This window comes from Rutidosis leptorrhynchoides, chromosome 6, assembly GCF_046630445.1.
Source record: "Rutidosis leptorrhynchoides isolate AG116_Rl617_1_P2 chromosome 6, CSIRO_AGI_Rlap_v1, whole genome shotgun sequence".
Classification (NCBI taxonomy): Eukaryota; Viridiplantae; Streptophyta; class Magnoliopsida; order Asterales; family Asteraceae; genus Rutidosis; species Rutidosis leptorrhynchoides.
The window spans coordinates 39,017,607-39,031,595 of NC_092338.1; the positions used below are offsets into that span (position 1 = coordinate 39,017,607).

Sequence of the window (13,989 nt, forward strand, 5' to 3'; positions counted from 1 at the left end):
ATCAAGTGTGAATGGTGAGGAAATGGCTTAGTATTTATAGGAGGTGAGGTGAGGGTGGCGGTGGTTAGGCCGTGGGTTTCCAAGGGGGACACCTTTTTGGTTAATGGTTGTCTAAAGTTGATGCTTGTGTTAGGATCCCATGCAACATTAAGGATAATACTTGACAAAAATGCTAGCATATTCTCTCTAATAAATGTGCATTTGTCTTACTTATTAATGGGTCACTAGTTACTTATAATTGAGCTAATTAAATAGTCCACTAACTAGTGTAGGGTGGGCTAAGGTCCAACAAGGTAGAAAGTCCAACACGACTAACTAGTGTGCTCTAGTAAATTACTAAGCGTAATTAAGCATCCAAAAACCCAAGTAATTGTTATTATAAAATAACAATTAGTATTTCGTAGTCATAATATCCGATTACGACAAAAGTTAAACGTGTACGCAGTACGCAGCTCATTAAAAACGTCAAGTGACACTAACGGTCATAAAGGCTTCCGAGGATTAAGTTAAGTATCCTACGTACTTAATGATACGCTTTAACATATAAATGAAAGTATTCAACATGTAGGGAGTTCTCAGAGTATAATATAGCTCAGTACGCACAAATACATAGTTTCGTGAAAACACAAAGCACAAAAGCAAGTCGAAAAAGTCGGGTCGTTACAACTTCCTCAAAAATATATGTGCTTCCTGTGATCCTGTCCGTATGACTTTGAACCAGTCGATCGTTGATAGTACAAAAGCTTATATATGATAAGCGTGAGCTAATCTATCGGTTGTAACAAATAATCTAATGCAAGCGTTGTTAGATTCAAGGATTGACTTAAAGTAAGGTTGTCATAGGGCCTTTTTATTTCACTTAATGAACTATTCTATACAGCTTTAATTCAATAAGTAAAATTGATTTGTTTCCAGAAGTTATAGAATCAGACACCTCTTCCCTAACAGAGGCATATGGAAACATAACATAACACAGAAAAAATTGAACAACCCTATAGGAGTCTGTGTATCTAACATAGAGTTGATTTACTCTTTGAGTATGAAGATTGAGGTTCAGCATGTAAATTCGGTTTGTATAATCATGTACATATAAAAGAAGGCTCGAAAAGCTCGATAATAGCTCGAGCTCTTCACAATAAAAGCTCGACAAGTTTGTAGCCCTAACTATGAGTCGAGTAACTTCTTCCGTCTAGCATATCCATAAATAAGCAGAAAAATCGCAACAGAAATGGCTGTGAGACCTCCAACAAAAGGCACGAATATCCCTTGTATATCATATAAATGACATGGTGTAGCGACCCCGACAAATCGTCAAGTGACGGCGTCGGCTACGTGGGTCCCATTACCTGATTATAAGTCTTTTAGATAACCTTTGACCAAAATATGTCGCCTTCATTTCAAAATAAAGATTGTTTCAAAGTTTACAAGAATTGTTCAACCAATAGATAAGTTACAACGTTATAATACGAATGAAATCTAGGCGACACGGTTTTAAGTAAAGTCAAAAGACGCTCCATGAAATGCATGTATACTCGACATCCAATGCAAGTATCAAATAATGAGCGGAAGCATATATCACCTAAGTTCAAGGACCTGAGAAAAACATAGAGAATCTGTCAACGAAAACGTTGGTGAAATCATAGGTTTAAATAAGTAAAAGAGTAAAAGCAAGCTGAACCACAAGAGTTGCAATATTGATAAAGTCATAGTACATTCTAAAAGTTAATATTCACGAGCACCCAATTATCAAAGCTTAACGTTCCGTCCGTTGAATACCCCATCAATTAGTGCTAGAACAACACTGTTCCCGAAAATATATTTCATTCGTAAACGGTAGCGAACCGTTTGAATGAGGGTTTGTCAAACCCATATGGCCATATAACATAAGTTCTCGCTTACACCATCTGATGTAACTAATGATAATCGGATTGAGGATTTTCGTTCTAAACTCGTATGTAGAATGTTTGTTTTCCCGTTCTTGTGTTCACTTAGTTCAAAAGAATCGTTTATGTTTTCTCATCCCAAAAGTAAGTTCAAAAGAGTAAAAAGTGGGACTATGATCTCACCTTTGATTACAAGAGTGTAAAAGTACTTCAACAAGTAAACGTGCAGAGAACAATGCTAGTCTCGACCTAAACAAATAGGTTGTATCAATAACGATAGTCACGAAGGGTCAAAGTTGTTCAATTAGTCCTATGGCTCAATACGACTCGATTAATATAGCATGTGAAGCAATTTGTCAAGTTTCATGCAAGATACAAGTATAAAAGCATGTTAGGAAGATTGCATAATCAATTGGTTAAGTTTGACAAAAAGTCAAACTTGGTCGGGTCAAAGTCAACGAAAAAGTCAACGCGTTCGGGTCGGGTCTCGGACAAATTTTCTGAAGTTTTTAATCATATATAAGCGTGTTAAAACAAGTTACACGTAAATTGGAGGTCTAGAACGTCCTAAACATTTTATGTCAAAAGGCCTCGCAAACAGCCCACTTTAGTGTAATGGGACGGCGTCCCAATTAGGCTAGACGGCGTCCCATTTTAAAGAGCAAGACGGCGTCTTGGTAGCCTAGACGGCGTCTAGGTTTTAAGGGCAGGACGGCGTCCTGATTCCTGGGACGGCGTCTAGGCATGATTTCAGGCCCTGCTTGCTGAACTCCTAAGTACACGAATCAAAACTCAAACCCACACAATTTTCAAACCGCAAACATTCAAGGCATGTATTTTATATCACCGGAAAGGTGTTTTGACAAGGAACATAACTATGCACTTATTATCAATTAAACTTTCACATACAACAACCAAAAACCGCATTTAGTGACCCTCATTCAATACACACAAGTCATAAATGCCATTTAATGATTCGGCAACCAAATTACATGAACAATATGCCGTTTCGAAGGTAATTAAGCATACAACACAACCTAACACTTACCATTAACATTTCATGTCATTTAATGCATCAAAAATTCATTCTTAGTTCATGAAACCCTAACCAAAAATCACCAAATTTCATAATCAAGTTTAAGGGGTTTCTTTGATCAATCTTTACATCCAAATGAAGCTAGTAACACTAGGAACAAGATTAAAACATGAACTCATAACATCAAACAACATATAAACACTTAAAACTCAAGATTAAACATGTTAACTTTCCATATGAACTAGTTACTTCAAAATATCAAAACGAGCATACAAAACACATAAACAAACTAGACTTGAGCCATAGACACTAATTAACAAACTTATAACTTTAAAAATCTCAAGAACACAAAGATTAGTGATTTTAGAAAGTTACCCAAAATTGATGAAATCGGTATGGAACCGAAGAGGAGATCACGAGGAGTTCAAATATGCAATTTGTTTTGATTGAATCCTTCTTGAACGAATTTAGATGATGATTGAAGGTTTGAGGGTTTGAGAGGAAAAGGTGAAGTATTATTTTGGGGAGGTGATAGAATGAATGGAGAGGAAAGAGTTGACTAGTTGACCTAGTCATCTCTTTCTCCATTTGGCAACTTTAGTCCCTCAACTTAGGAAACGGGTACGGGAATTACCTAAACGAGATAATTCAAACGCGTATTAACGAGATGTGTTATAAACATATAACGGAACTTAAATAGTTAAACGGAAAAGTAAATGGAAAAAGGCGGGATGTTACATTACCTACACCTTAAAAGAAATTTCGTCCCGAAATTTAAGTAGGCGTAGTAGTCGTTGTTTCTTCCTCGAGATCTTGCGTTTCCGAATTCACGAATAGATGAGGATACTTCCATTGCATTTGATCTTGTCTTTCCCAAGTAAACTCAGGTCCCCTTTTGGCGTTCCAACGGACTTTAACAATCGGGATTCGGCTTTGTTTCAATGTCTTGACGGAGGTGTCCACAATTTCAACCGGTTCCTCCACGAAATGAAGTTTGTCATCAATGGTAAGCTCCTCGAGAGGAATGACGATATCGGATTCGGCAAGACACTTTTTCAAGTTGGATACATGGAAAGTAGGATGAACGGAGCTCAATTGAGGCGGAAGATCTAAACGATAAGCAACGGTTCCAATACGCTCCAAGATTTCGAAAGGACCAATATACCGCGGATTTAGCTTCCCGCGTTTCCCAAAACGGATTACACCCTTCCAAGGTGCGACTTTTAACATTACTCGGTCACCGGCTTGAAATTCAAGATCGTTGCGTCGTTTGTCGGTATAGCTCTTTTGACGACTTCGGGCCGTCCTAAGCCTATCTCGAATTTGAATGATTTTCTCGGTGGTTTCGTGAATGAGTTCGGGTCCGGTGATTTGCACGTCGCCTACCTCGGCCCAACAAAGAGGTGAACGACATTTGCGGCCATATAGCGCTTCAAAAGGTGCGGCTTTAATACTCGCGTGATAACTATTGTTATAAGAGAACTCGGCGAGAGGTAAGTGCTTGTCCCAAGCTTTTCCGAAATCAACCACGCAAGCTCGTAACATGTCTTCTAAGGTTTGAATTGTACGTTCGCTTTGTCCATCGGTTTGAGGATGATATGCGGTGCTCATGTCTAAACGCGTTCCCAACGCTTCTTGCAATGTACGCCAAAATCTAGAAACGAAACGGCCATCTCGGTCGGAGATAATCGATAAAGGTACACCGTGTCGGGCTACGATCTCCTTAATGTAAAGTTGTGCAAGTTTCTCCATTTTGTCTGTTTCTTTCATGGCAAGGAAGTGTGCGGATTTGGTGAGACGGTCAACAATAACCCAAATGGTATCATAACCGCCCGTCGTTTTTGGTAGCTTGGTGATAAAATCCATCGTTATCCTTTCCCACTTCCATTGCGGGATCTCGGGTTGTTGAAGTAATCCGGACGGTCTTTGGTGTTCGGCTTTGACTTTGGAACATGTCAAACACTTGGAAACATAAGTAGCTACGTCCCTTTTGATGTTCGGCCACCAATATAGTTGTTTAAGGTCGTGGTACATCTTATTGGCACCGGGGTGAATCGAGTATCGTGACTTATGGGCTTCATCTAAAATAAGGCTTCGTAGGTCCCCATAACTAGGCACCCAAATTCTTCCGGCGAAATATCGGAGTCCGGTTTCTTTAACTTCGAATCGAGAGGTGAGGACGTTCAAGTGTTCGAGAGAGATGTTTTCATCCTTGAGAGCCTCATCTTGGGCTACCCGAATTTGGCTATTAAGGTTGGTGTGAATGGTGATGTTTAAAGCTCGGACACGGAGAGGCACCGCTCTTTCCTTTCGACTTAAGGCATCGGCTACTACATTTGCCTTCCCGGGATGGTAACGAAGCTCGCAATCGTAATCGTTTAAGGTTTCAATCCACCTTCGTTGTCTCATGTTTAGTTGCTTTTGATCGAAAATGTGTTGAAGGCTTTTGTGATCGGTGAAGATAGTACTCTTGGTTCCATAAAGATAGTGTCTCCACATTTTAAGTGCAAAGACAACGGCTCCGAGTTCGAGATCATGTGTCGTATAGTTTCGTTCATGAATTTTGAGTTGTCGAGAAGCATAAGCAATGACTTTCGTTCGTTGCATCAATACACACCCAAAACCATGTTTTGAGGCATCGCAATATACAACAAAGTCATCATTGCCTTCGGGAAGTGACAAGATAGGAGCGGTGGTTAGCTTCGTTTTCAAGATTTGGAATGCGGATTCATGTTCGGTCGCCCAAATGAATTTCTTTCCCTTGTGAGTCAATGCGGTTAGAGGACGTGCAACCAAAGAGAAATTTTCGATGAATCTACGATAGTACCCGGCGAGACCCAAAAATTGACGAATGTGAGTAGGAGTAGTAGGAGTCTCCCATTTGCTAATGGCTTCGATTTTTGTTGGATCGACTTTAATACCTTGGTCACTTACAACATGACCAAGAAATTGGACTTCCTTTAACCAAAATTCACACTTGGAGAATTTGGCATAGAGTTGTTCTTGTCTTAAAAGTTCAAGCACAAGTCGGAGATGTTGTTCGTGCTCTTCTTCAGTTTTAGAATAAATCAATATGTCATCGATGAACACGATAACGAATTTATCGAGATACGGTTTGCACACGCGGTTCATAAGATCCATGAACACCGCCGGTGCATTAGTGAGACCAAATGGCATGACAAGGAATTCATAACTACCATAACGAGTTCGGAAAGCGGTTTTGGAGACATCTTCCCCCTTAACCCTCAATTGATGATAACCCGAGCGGAGATCGATTTTCGAATATACACACGACCCTTGTAGTTGATCAAAGAGGTCATCGATGCGAGGAAGAGGATATCGGTTCTTAACCGTCAATTTATTTAGTTCACGATAATCAATGCACATTCGTAGGGATCCGTCTTTCTTTTTAACAAACAAAATCGGAGCGCCCCAAGGTGAATGGCTAGGTTGGATAAAACCACGATCAAGTAGTTCTTGGATTTGACTTTGCAATTCTTGCATTTCGGATGGAGCGAGTCTATACGGTGCACGCGCTACGGGTGCGGCTCCTGGAATAAGATCGATTTGAAATTCAACCGGTCGATGAGGTGGAAGACCCGGCAATTCATCGGGAAATACATCGGAATAGTTACTAACAATTGGCACATCATCGATATGCTTATCATCGGACTCGACTTTCTTAACGTGGGCAAGGATCGCAAAACAACCCTTACGGAGCAGTTTTCTAACTTTAAGGCACGAAACGAGATTGAGTCCGGTGCAATTTTTGTCGCCATAGACAATCAATGGTTCACCATTCTCGATAGGAATTCGAATTGCGTGAAGATCGCAAAGAATGTGAGATTTATTTTTGACCATCCAATTCATACCGATTATTACATCAAAACTCCCTAATTCCATGGGTATCAAGTCAATTTCAAATTCTTTACCCAAAATGTTCAAAGTACACCCCCGGTAATATTTGTCGGCACTTAAGAGTTTTCCGTCGGCCACTTCGATAGAATAAGTAGTATCTAAGGGGTGTGGTGGAGTGCAAAGAGTAGGAGTCAAAGTCTTAGACACAAAACATTTATCGGCACCCGAATCGAATAAGCAAGTAACATAAGTGTTGTTGAGTAGAAACGTACCCGTGACTAGTTCATTGTCATCTCGGGCTTCCTCGGTGTTGATGTTAAAGGCTCGGCCTCGGTTGTTGGGGTTGGTTTTCTTTTTCGGGCATTCGTTCTTATAATGGCCCGTTTGGCCACATTCGTAACAAGTGACCGTTTTTGGAGGATTGGGCCCCTTTCGAGCAACGGGGGCGGCACTTGTGCAATTGTTGGCCCTATGACCAACACCTTGGCAACGGTGACAAACTAGCTTGTTACATTCGCCGTGATGATGCTTGTGGCATTTGTTGCAAAAAGGTAAGTTTCCGACATAACCCTTCTTGCCGTCGCTGTTGAAAGGCTTTTTGGTGAAGGTGTTGTTGTTGTAGTTGGTTGATGGAGTGGCTTCCCATTTCCTTTTGTTGCCACCCGACTTGTCCTCGGCCTTAGGAGCCGGCACTACGATTTCGTCAACCGTTTCGATTAATTGACGAGCCATGTTCATAGCGGCTTGATGAGTAGCGGGTTTGGATGACATCACCCCTTGTTTGATGCTTTTTGGAAGACCGAGCATGTAGAGCTCAATCCTTTGAGATTCGGGGTTAACAAGATTAGGACACATTAAGGATAGTTCGGCGAAGTGTTGATTATAAGCCTTAAGATCGTTTCCGACCGCTTTCAAAGCTCTTAGTTCTTCCTCGAGCTTTCGGGTTTCTTCGCGCGGAAAGTATTCGACAATCATCTTTTCCTTCAAATCGGCCCAAGAGAGGGCATGAGCTTCATCGGTACCCACCGATTGAACATAGGTGTTCCACCAAGTGAGAGCAACACCGGAGAACGTGTGGGTGGAGTATTTGACCTTGTCTTGATCCCGACAACCGCTTATGCTAAAGACGGCCTCGGTTTGTTCAAACCAACGAGTAAGCACAACCGGTCCACCGGTTCCATCATAAGTGTGAGGTTTGCACCCCATGAAAGCTTTGTAGGAGCATCCCTCGTTTGAGTTACCGGCCCCATTGTTGTTGTTGTTGTTGTTGTTGTGGTTGTTGTTATTGTTATTGTTGTTGGAAGAGTGACCGGCCATGGCCGCATCTACGGCGGTAGCTATCATCCGTTCGAGAGCTTGTTCGGGAGTTTCATTGCGGCGTACACGACGAGGAGCCATTGTTCCTTCAAAACAAAAGAATACCGTTGGTTAGTATTCTAAATAATACTAACCACGATATGGAATAAAGATAGAGAGAAAATTATCCTTGACCCACCTTAAATTCTTTATGTCATAATGTCGAAACGTCCATGTGAATCACCGTAATATAATCCCGGAAATTATATTACCCTGATTCTCATGTGCATTTAACATTACTTCATAAAGTCAAGGTGGCGCATCAACAAAATTTATCAACGTAAGATCAAGATCGAATACGAGTTAGATATGATAGAAGAGTTCGAGTATAAATGCACAATTAGTCAAATAATTCCTACTTCAGTCTATATGCCGGTTGTAGTCTAGATTCACCTATGTACCCTATGACTCGGGATGGACACAAATGAACTCTAAATCCCTACAACCAAGGCTCTGATACCACTTGTAGCGACCCCGACAAATCGTCAAGTGACGGCGTCGGCTACGTGGGTCCCATTACCTGATTATAAGTCTTTTAGATAACCTTTGACCAAAATATGTCGCCTTCATTTCAAAATAAAGATTGTTTCAAAGTTTACAAGAATTGTTCAACCAATAGATAAGTTACAACGTTATAATACGAATGAAATCTAGGCGACACGGTTTTAAGTAAAGTCAAAAGACGCTCCATGAAATGCATGTATACTCGACATCCAATGCAAGTATCAAATAATGAGCGGAAGCATATATCACCTAAGTTCAAGGACCTGAGAAAAACATAGAGAATCTGTCAACGAAAACGTTGGTGAAATCATAGGTTTAAATAAGTAAAAGAGTAAAAGCAAGCTGAACCACAAGAGTTGCAATATTGATAAAGTCATAGTACATTCTAAAAGTTAATATTCACGAGCACCCAATTATCAAAGCTTAACGTTCCGTCCGTTGAATACCCCATCAATTAGTGCTAGAACAACACTGTTCCCGAAAATATATTTCATTCGTAAACGGTAGCGAACCGTTTGAATGAGGGTTTGTCAAACCCATATGGCCATATAACATAAGTTCTCGCTTACACCATCTGATGTAACTAATGATAATCGGATTGAGGATTTTCGTTCTAAACTCGTATGTAGAATGTTTGTTTTCCCGTTCTTGTGTTCACTTAGTTCAAAAGAATCGTTTATGTTTTCTCATCCCAAAAGTAAGTTCAAAAGAGTAAAAAGTGGGACTATGATCTCACCTTTGATTGCAAGAGTGTAAAAGTACTTCAACAAGTAAACGTGCAGAGAACAATGCTAGTCTCGACCTAAACAAATAGGTTGTATCAATAACGATAGTCACGAAGGGTCAAAGTTGTTCAATTAGTCCTATGGCTCAATACGACTCGATTAATATAGCATGTGAAGCAATTTGTCAAGTTTCATGCAAGATACAAGTATAAAAGCATGTTAGGAAGTTGCATAATCAATTGGTTAAGTTTGACAAAAAGTCAAACTTGGTCGGGTCAAAGTCAACGAAAAAGTCAACGCGTTCGGGTCGGGTCTCGGACAAATTTTCTGAAGTTTTTAATCATATATAAGCGTGTTAAAACAAGTTACACGTAAATTGGAGGTCTAGAACGTCCTAAACATTTTATGTCAAAAGGCCTCGCAAACAGCCCACTTTAGTGTAATGGGACGGCGTCCCAATTAGGCTAGACGGCGTCCCATTTTAAAGAGCAAGACGGCGTCTTGGTAGCCTAGACGGCGTCTAGGTTTTAAGGGCAGGACGGCGTCCTGATTCCTGGGACGGCGTCTAGGCATGATTTCAGGCCCTGCTTGCTGAACTCCTAAGTACACGAATCAAAACTCAAACCCACACAATTTTCAAACCGCAAACATTCAAGGCATGTATTTTATATCACCGGAAAGGTGTTTTGACAAGGAACATAACTATGCACTTATTATCAATTAAACTTTCACATACAACAACCAAAAACCGCATTTAGTGACCCTCATTCAATACACACAAGTCATAAATGCCATTTAATGATTCGGCAACCAAATTACATGAACAATATGCCGTTTCGAAGGTAATTAAGCATACAACACAACCTAACACTTACCATTAACATTTCATGTCATTTAATGCATCAAAAATTCATTCTTAGTTCATGAAACCCTAACCAAAAATCACCAAATTTCATAATCAAGTTTAAGGGGTTTCTTTGATCAATCTTTACATCCAAATGAAGCTAGTAACACTAGGAACAAGATTAAAACATGAACTCATAACATCAAACAACATATAAACACTTAAAACTCAAGATTAAACATGTTAACTTTCCATATGAACTAGTTACTTCAAAATATCAAAACGAGCATACAAAACACATAAACAAACTAGACTTGAGCCATAGACACTAATTAACAAACTTATAACTTTAAAAATCTCAAGAACACAAAGATTAGTGATTTTAGAAAGTTACCCAAAATTGATGAAATCGGTATGGAACCGAAGAGGAGATCACGAGGAGTTCAAATATGCAATTTGTTTTGATTGAATCCTTCTTGAACGAATTTAGATGATGATTGAAGGTTTGAGGGTTTGAGAGGAAAAGGTGAAGTATTATTTTGGGGAGGTGATAGAATGAATGGAGAGGAAAGAGTTGACTAGTTGACCTAGTCATCTCTTTCTCCATTTGGCAACTTTAGTCCCTCAACTTAGGAAACGGGTACGGGAATTACCTAAACGAGATAATTCAAACGCGTATTAACGAGATGTGTTATAAACATATAACGGAACTTAAATAGTTAAACGGAAAAGTAAATGGAAAAAGGCGGGATGTTACACATGGGATGTTCAAGCCAAATAATCCAGCCACCAGGGTCTCGAATGCTATAGCAAATGACGCTATCGTTAATGTTAACTGGAGTTGAATTAGCTCGTTTCGCTGGTTGTCCAGTTGGATATTCACATAGTCCTCTGTGTCATCAATGTACTCACGAACCTGGATGTTAGAACAAATCGATTTATTGATTTATAATTATATAAGTGATATATATAAGAAAGAAGAGATTTACTCACAGATAAGATTTTGTTACGAGTTCCATCAAGTTGCATGAAATAAGCCTCACGCAACATTTCCAGATCATCCACGTCATTATCATTCAGATTAGCAGTCGTCATAATACTTCCACTCTTGACTGAACTGAGTCGCCTCAGATGGTGTGCACCGTTGTTGAAGCTAACGGAACCTACACCACCCAACATAGCCGTACTTCGTTGATGCTGTAACCACTTCCTTGTTAAATAGAGTTGTGTCATATCTTCGTCGTCATCAAGAAGATGTTCAAGTTCATCCCTCACCTGAAACCATAGAAAATTAATCGATATCACAGATGATTTTTTTTTTTCACTCTGATCGAAATGAACCACATTATTCCTTCTTTGACTTTTAAACCATACACTAAGGTGTTTTTTTATTTTTTAAGATGTTTTTGTCTGAAGATTTACGGATCATGTCTGCATAGAAGATGTGCTATAAAAGTCTGTATGATAAATAGTGAAGAATGTTTGCTCTTATGTCTGCAAATTAAATAACTTAATCTTAATCTTGTTTGCATCACTTAAAAGCATATTTCAGAGTCTGCGAGTTTGCAGACAAACTAAGACATCATTTTATTTTATTTTTTCTAGAAAAATAAACAGTCTACAGTAAAAATCTCTACAGTAAAAAGGTCTGCAGAAACTGCAGAACAAAACAGTCTGTTGTAAACACGTATGTAGAAAAATAATTTCAGTAAAAACGTCTACATGCGCGCAAACAGGAGATATAATAAGATCTGCAAACCGAAAGCCAATCAACACCTAAAGAACAAAAATACCTTTTGTACCCGAGCAAGCAAACGAGTAAGGTTGCTTTTCAAGCTCCGAACACGCTCAAGATTCTTGGTGCTGACATTCTTTGCTAGTTCATCTAGCACAGGATATGCATCCCTCTCAAGGTCTGCCACACTCGAGTCCAAATATGTGCACACTACCTCCAACGCAACCTCCAGAACTTGAAATTCAAATGGAAGCTCATCTGGCACACATTCCGAGGTTCCAGGAACAGTTAGCCATCGTCCAGATGCTGATAAGTTCGATTTTGCATTACTTAAAGTAAGCTGACGGTCAACTGAAGCATTCGGAAGCCTTTTACGAGCTATTTGTTGCCTCAGTTGATCCACGAATGGAAGAACCTCTTTATGTAGAGGATCAAGTAACAACACTTCTTCTACCGTGACTATCACCTTTATATGTTCCAAATTAACAATCATTGCCCTCTCCCTAGCTGCGAAAATATGTAAGGTGTTAAAATGAATTTGAACTTTAGCCTCATATCGTTATAGCATCCAGATATTGATTCAAAACAAATTAGTATTAATTAAAAGAATATGTACTCTCACTTTAAATGAAAAATAACAACTCTTTTTTTTTATACTAAAATAACGAATACTATTTAAAAAAGCCTTCATCGAAAATGAAGGAAACTAAAACTAATACAATCAAAACAAACACGATAAGGCTCGAGAGAAGTAAACATCACTAGGTCAACCTAAGAGCTACGCTAACTCAAACCGAGCCATGCCGAGGCTAAAAGTCAAACATACAAACCAATGGGGCAAGAAAGCTAACCAAACAACCTCCTAAACAATCACAAAAAACATGATTATACAAACTTACTATAAACAACTTTTAACAAGCTTTAAAGTTCGGGAGGTGATTCTCACACACCACTTTTTGATCCATGTACACTTTTGTCTCATAAAATTACAGTTATGCCCCTAGAAAGTTGAACTTATATAATTAAAGTAAGTATAATTAAGGGTAAAATAGATAATTAGGTGTACATGGATCAAAAAGTGGTGTGTGAGGATCATCTCCCATAAAGTTCAAGGACATTCTGAAATATAATATTCATCTTTGATGAAGCTAGTGTTTACGTTTTTGTCCTTTGTCTTGCATAAGTTATTGGGACTTATATATGTGTATGACTCGATACGATATTGGGATTCATCGATTTGGAAAATGAACAATTGGATCAGTGTTAACACATCATAAATGATAAAAGACTCTTATCGAGTATCAACTAATCAACTATAAGAGCACCATGTGTCGTTAGTGTGTTAGAGTAATTTCAGCATTTTTGAAAACGGACACTGAAATCAACGGTCTATCAACACCGCCTCAAAGTTGATTTAGGTGTCCATTTTCCAAAGCCTGGACACCGAAATAGACCATCACGACACCTCGTCTTTAACAAATCAATAACATTTTTCACATAATACAAGTGCCTAAAAGTATATTATAAGATCATCTATGAAGCATTTTTTACATAATACAAGCATAAGCTCACACTAATATTTTCGATGAAGGCCTAATTTCAGTCGAAATTCGAATAAAATCACTGATCATAAAATACAAGCTAGAGTTACCCTAACAGGGAAGCAGTAGATAAATGATACTCGTATGAAACAATAAAAGCAATAAACATATACTGTACCAAGGATATTAGATGAATTGGAGAAAACAGGGCCAAGTATCCTCAAATCCCTAGCCGGAATACCAGCTCGTATGATGATCGTGTTTTTATCGCACTCAAACACTTCAGATTCACCACTTCTATTGAACTTCATCCATAACCTAGCTCCACCTGCTTTCTTCTTCGGTTTGGTCGACGCAACCGCAACCGGAATCGCGTCATCAAGAGGCGTTGGCGACGGCGATGGAGACGGTTGAAGTAGCTGTGATTCACGCCTCTTTGGTGGTTTTACGACGCCTTGTTGTGTTACCATTGGTCCGGCGAAACGAGAATGGGTTAGTTTTCCCCAT

The 13,989-nt window shown here is 39.3% G+C and overlaps 1 protein-coding gene across 1 annotated transcript; it reads right to left on the reverse strand.

The window, feature by feature from the left end:
* Positions 1 to 1,164: 1,164 nt before the first annotated feature.
* Positions 1,165 to 13,989, reverse strand: LOC139856139 (magnesium transporter MRS2-4-like). Its single transcript, XM_071845370.1, is given in 6 exon segments — positions 1,165 to 1,291; positions 10,971 to 11,122; positions 11,200 to 11,481; positions 12,000 to 12,448; positions 13,661 to 13,911; positions 13,913 to 13,989. Coding segments are annotated over 6 exon segments (1,338 nt in total).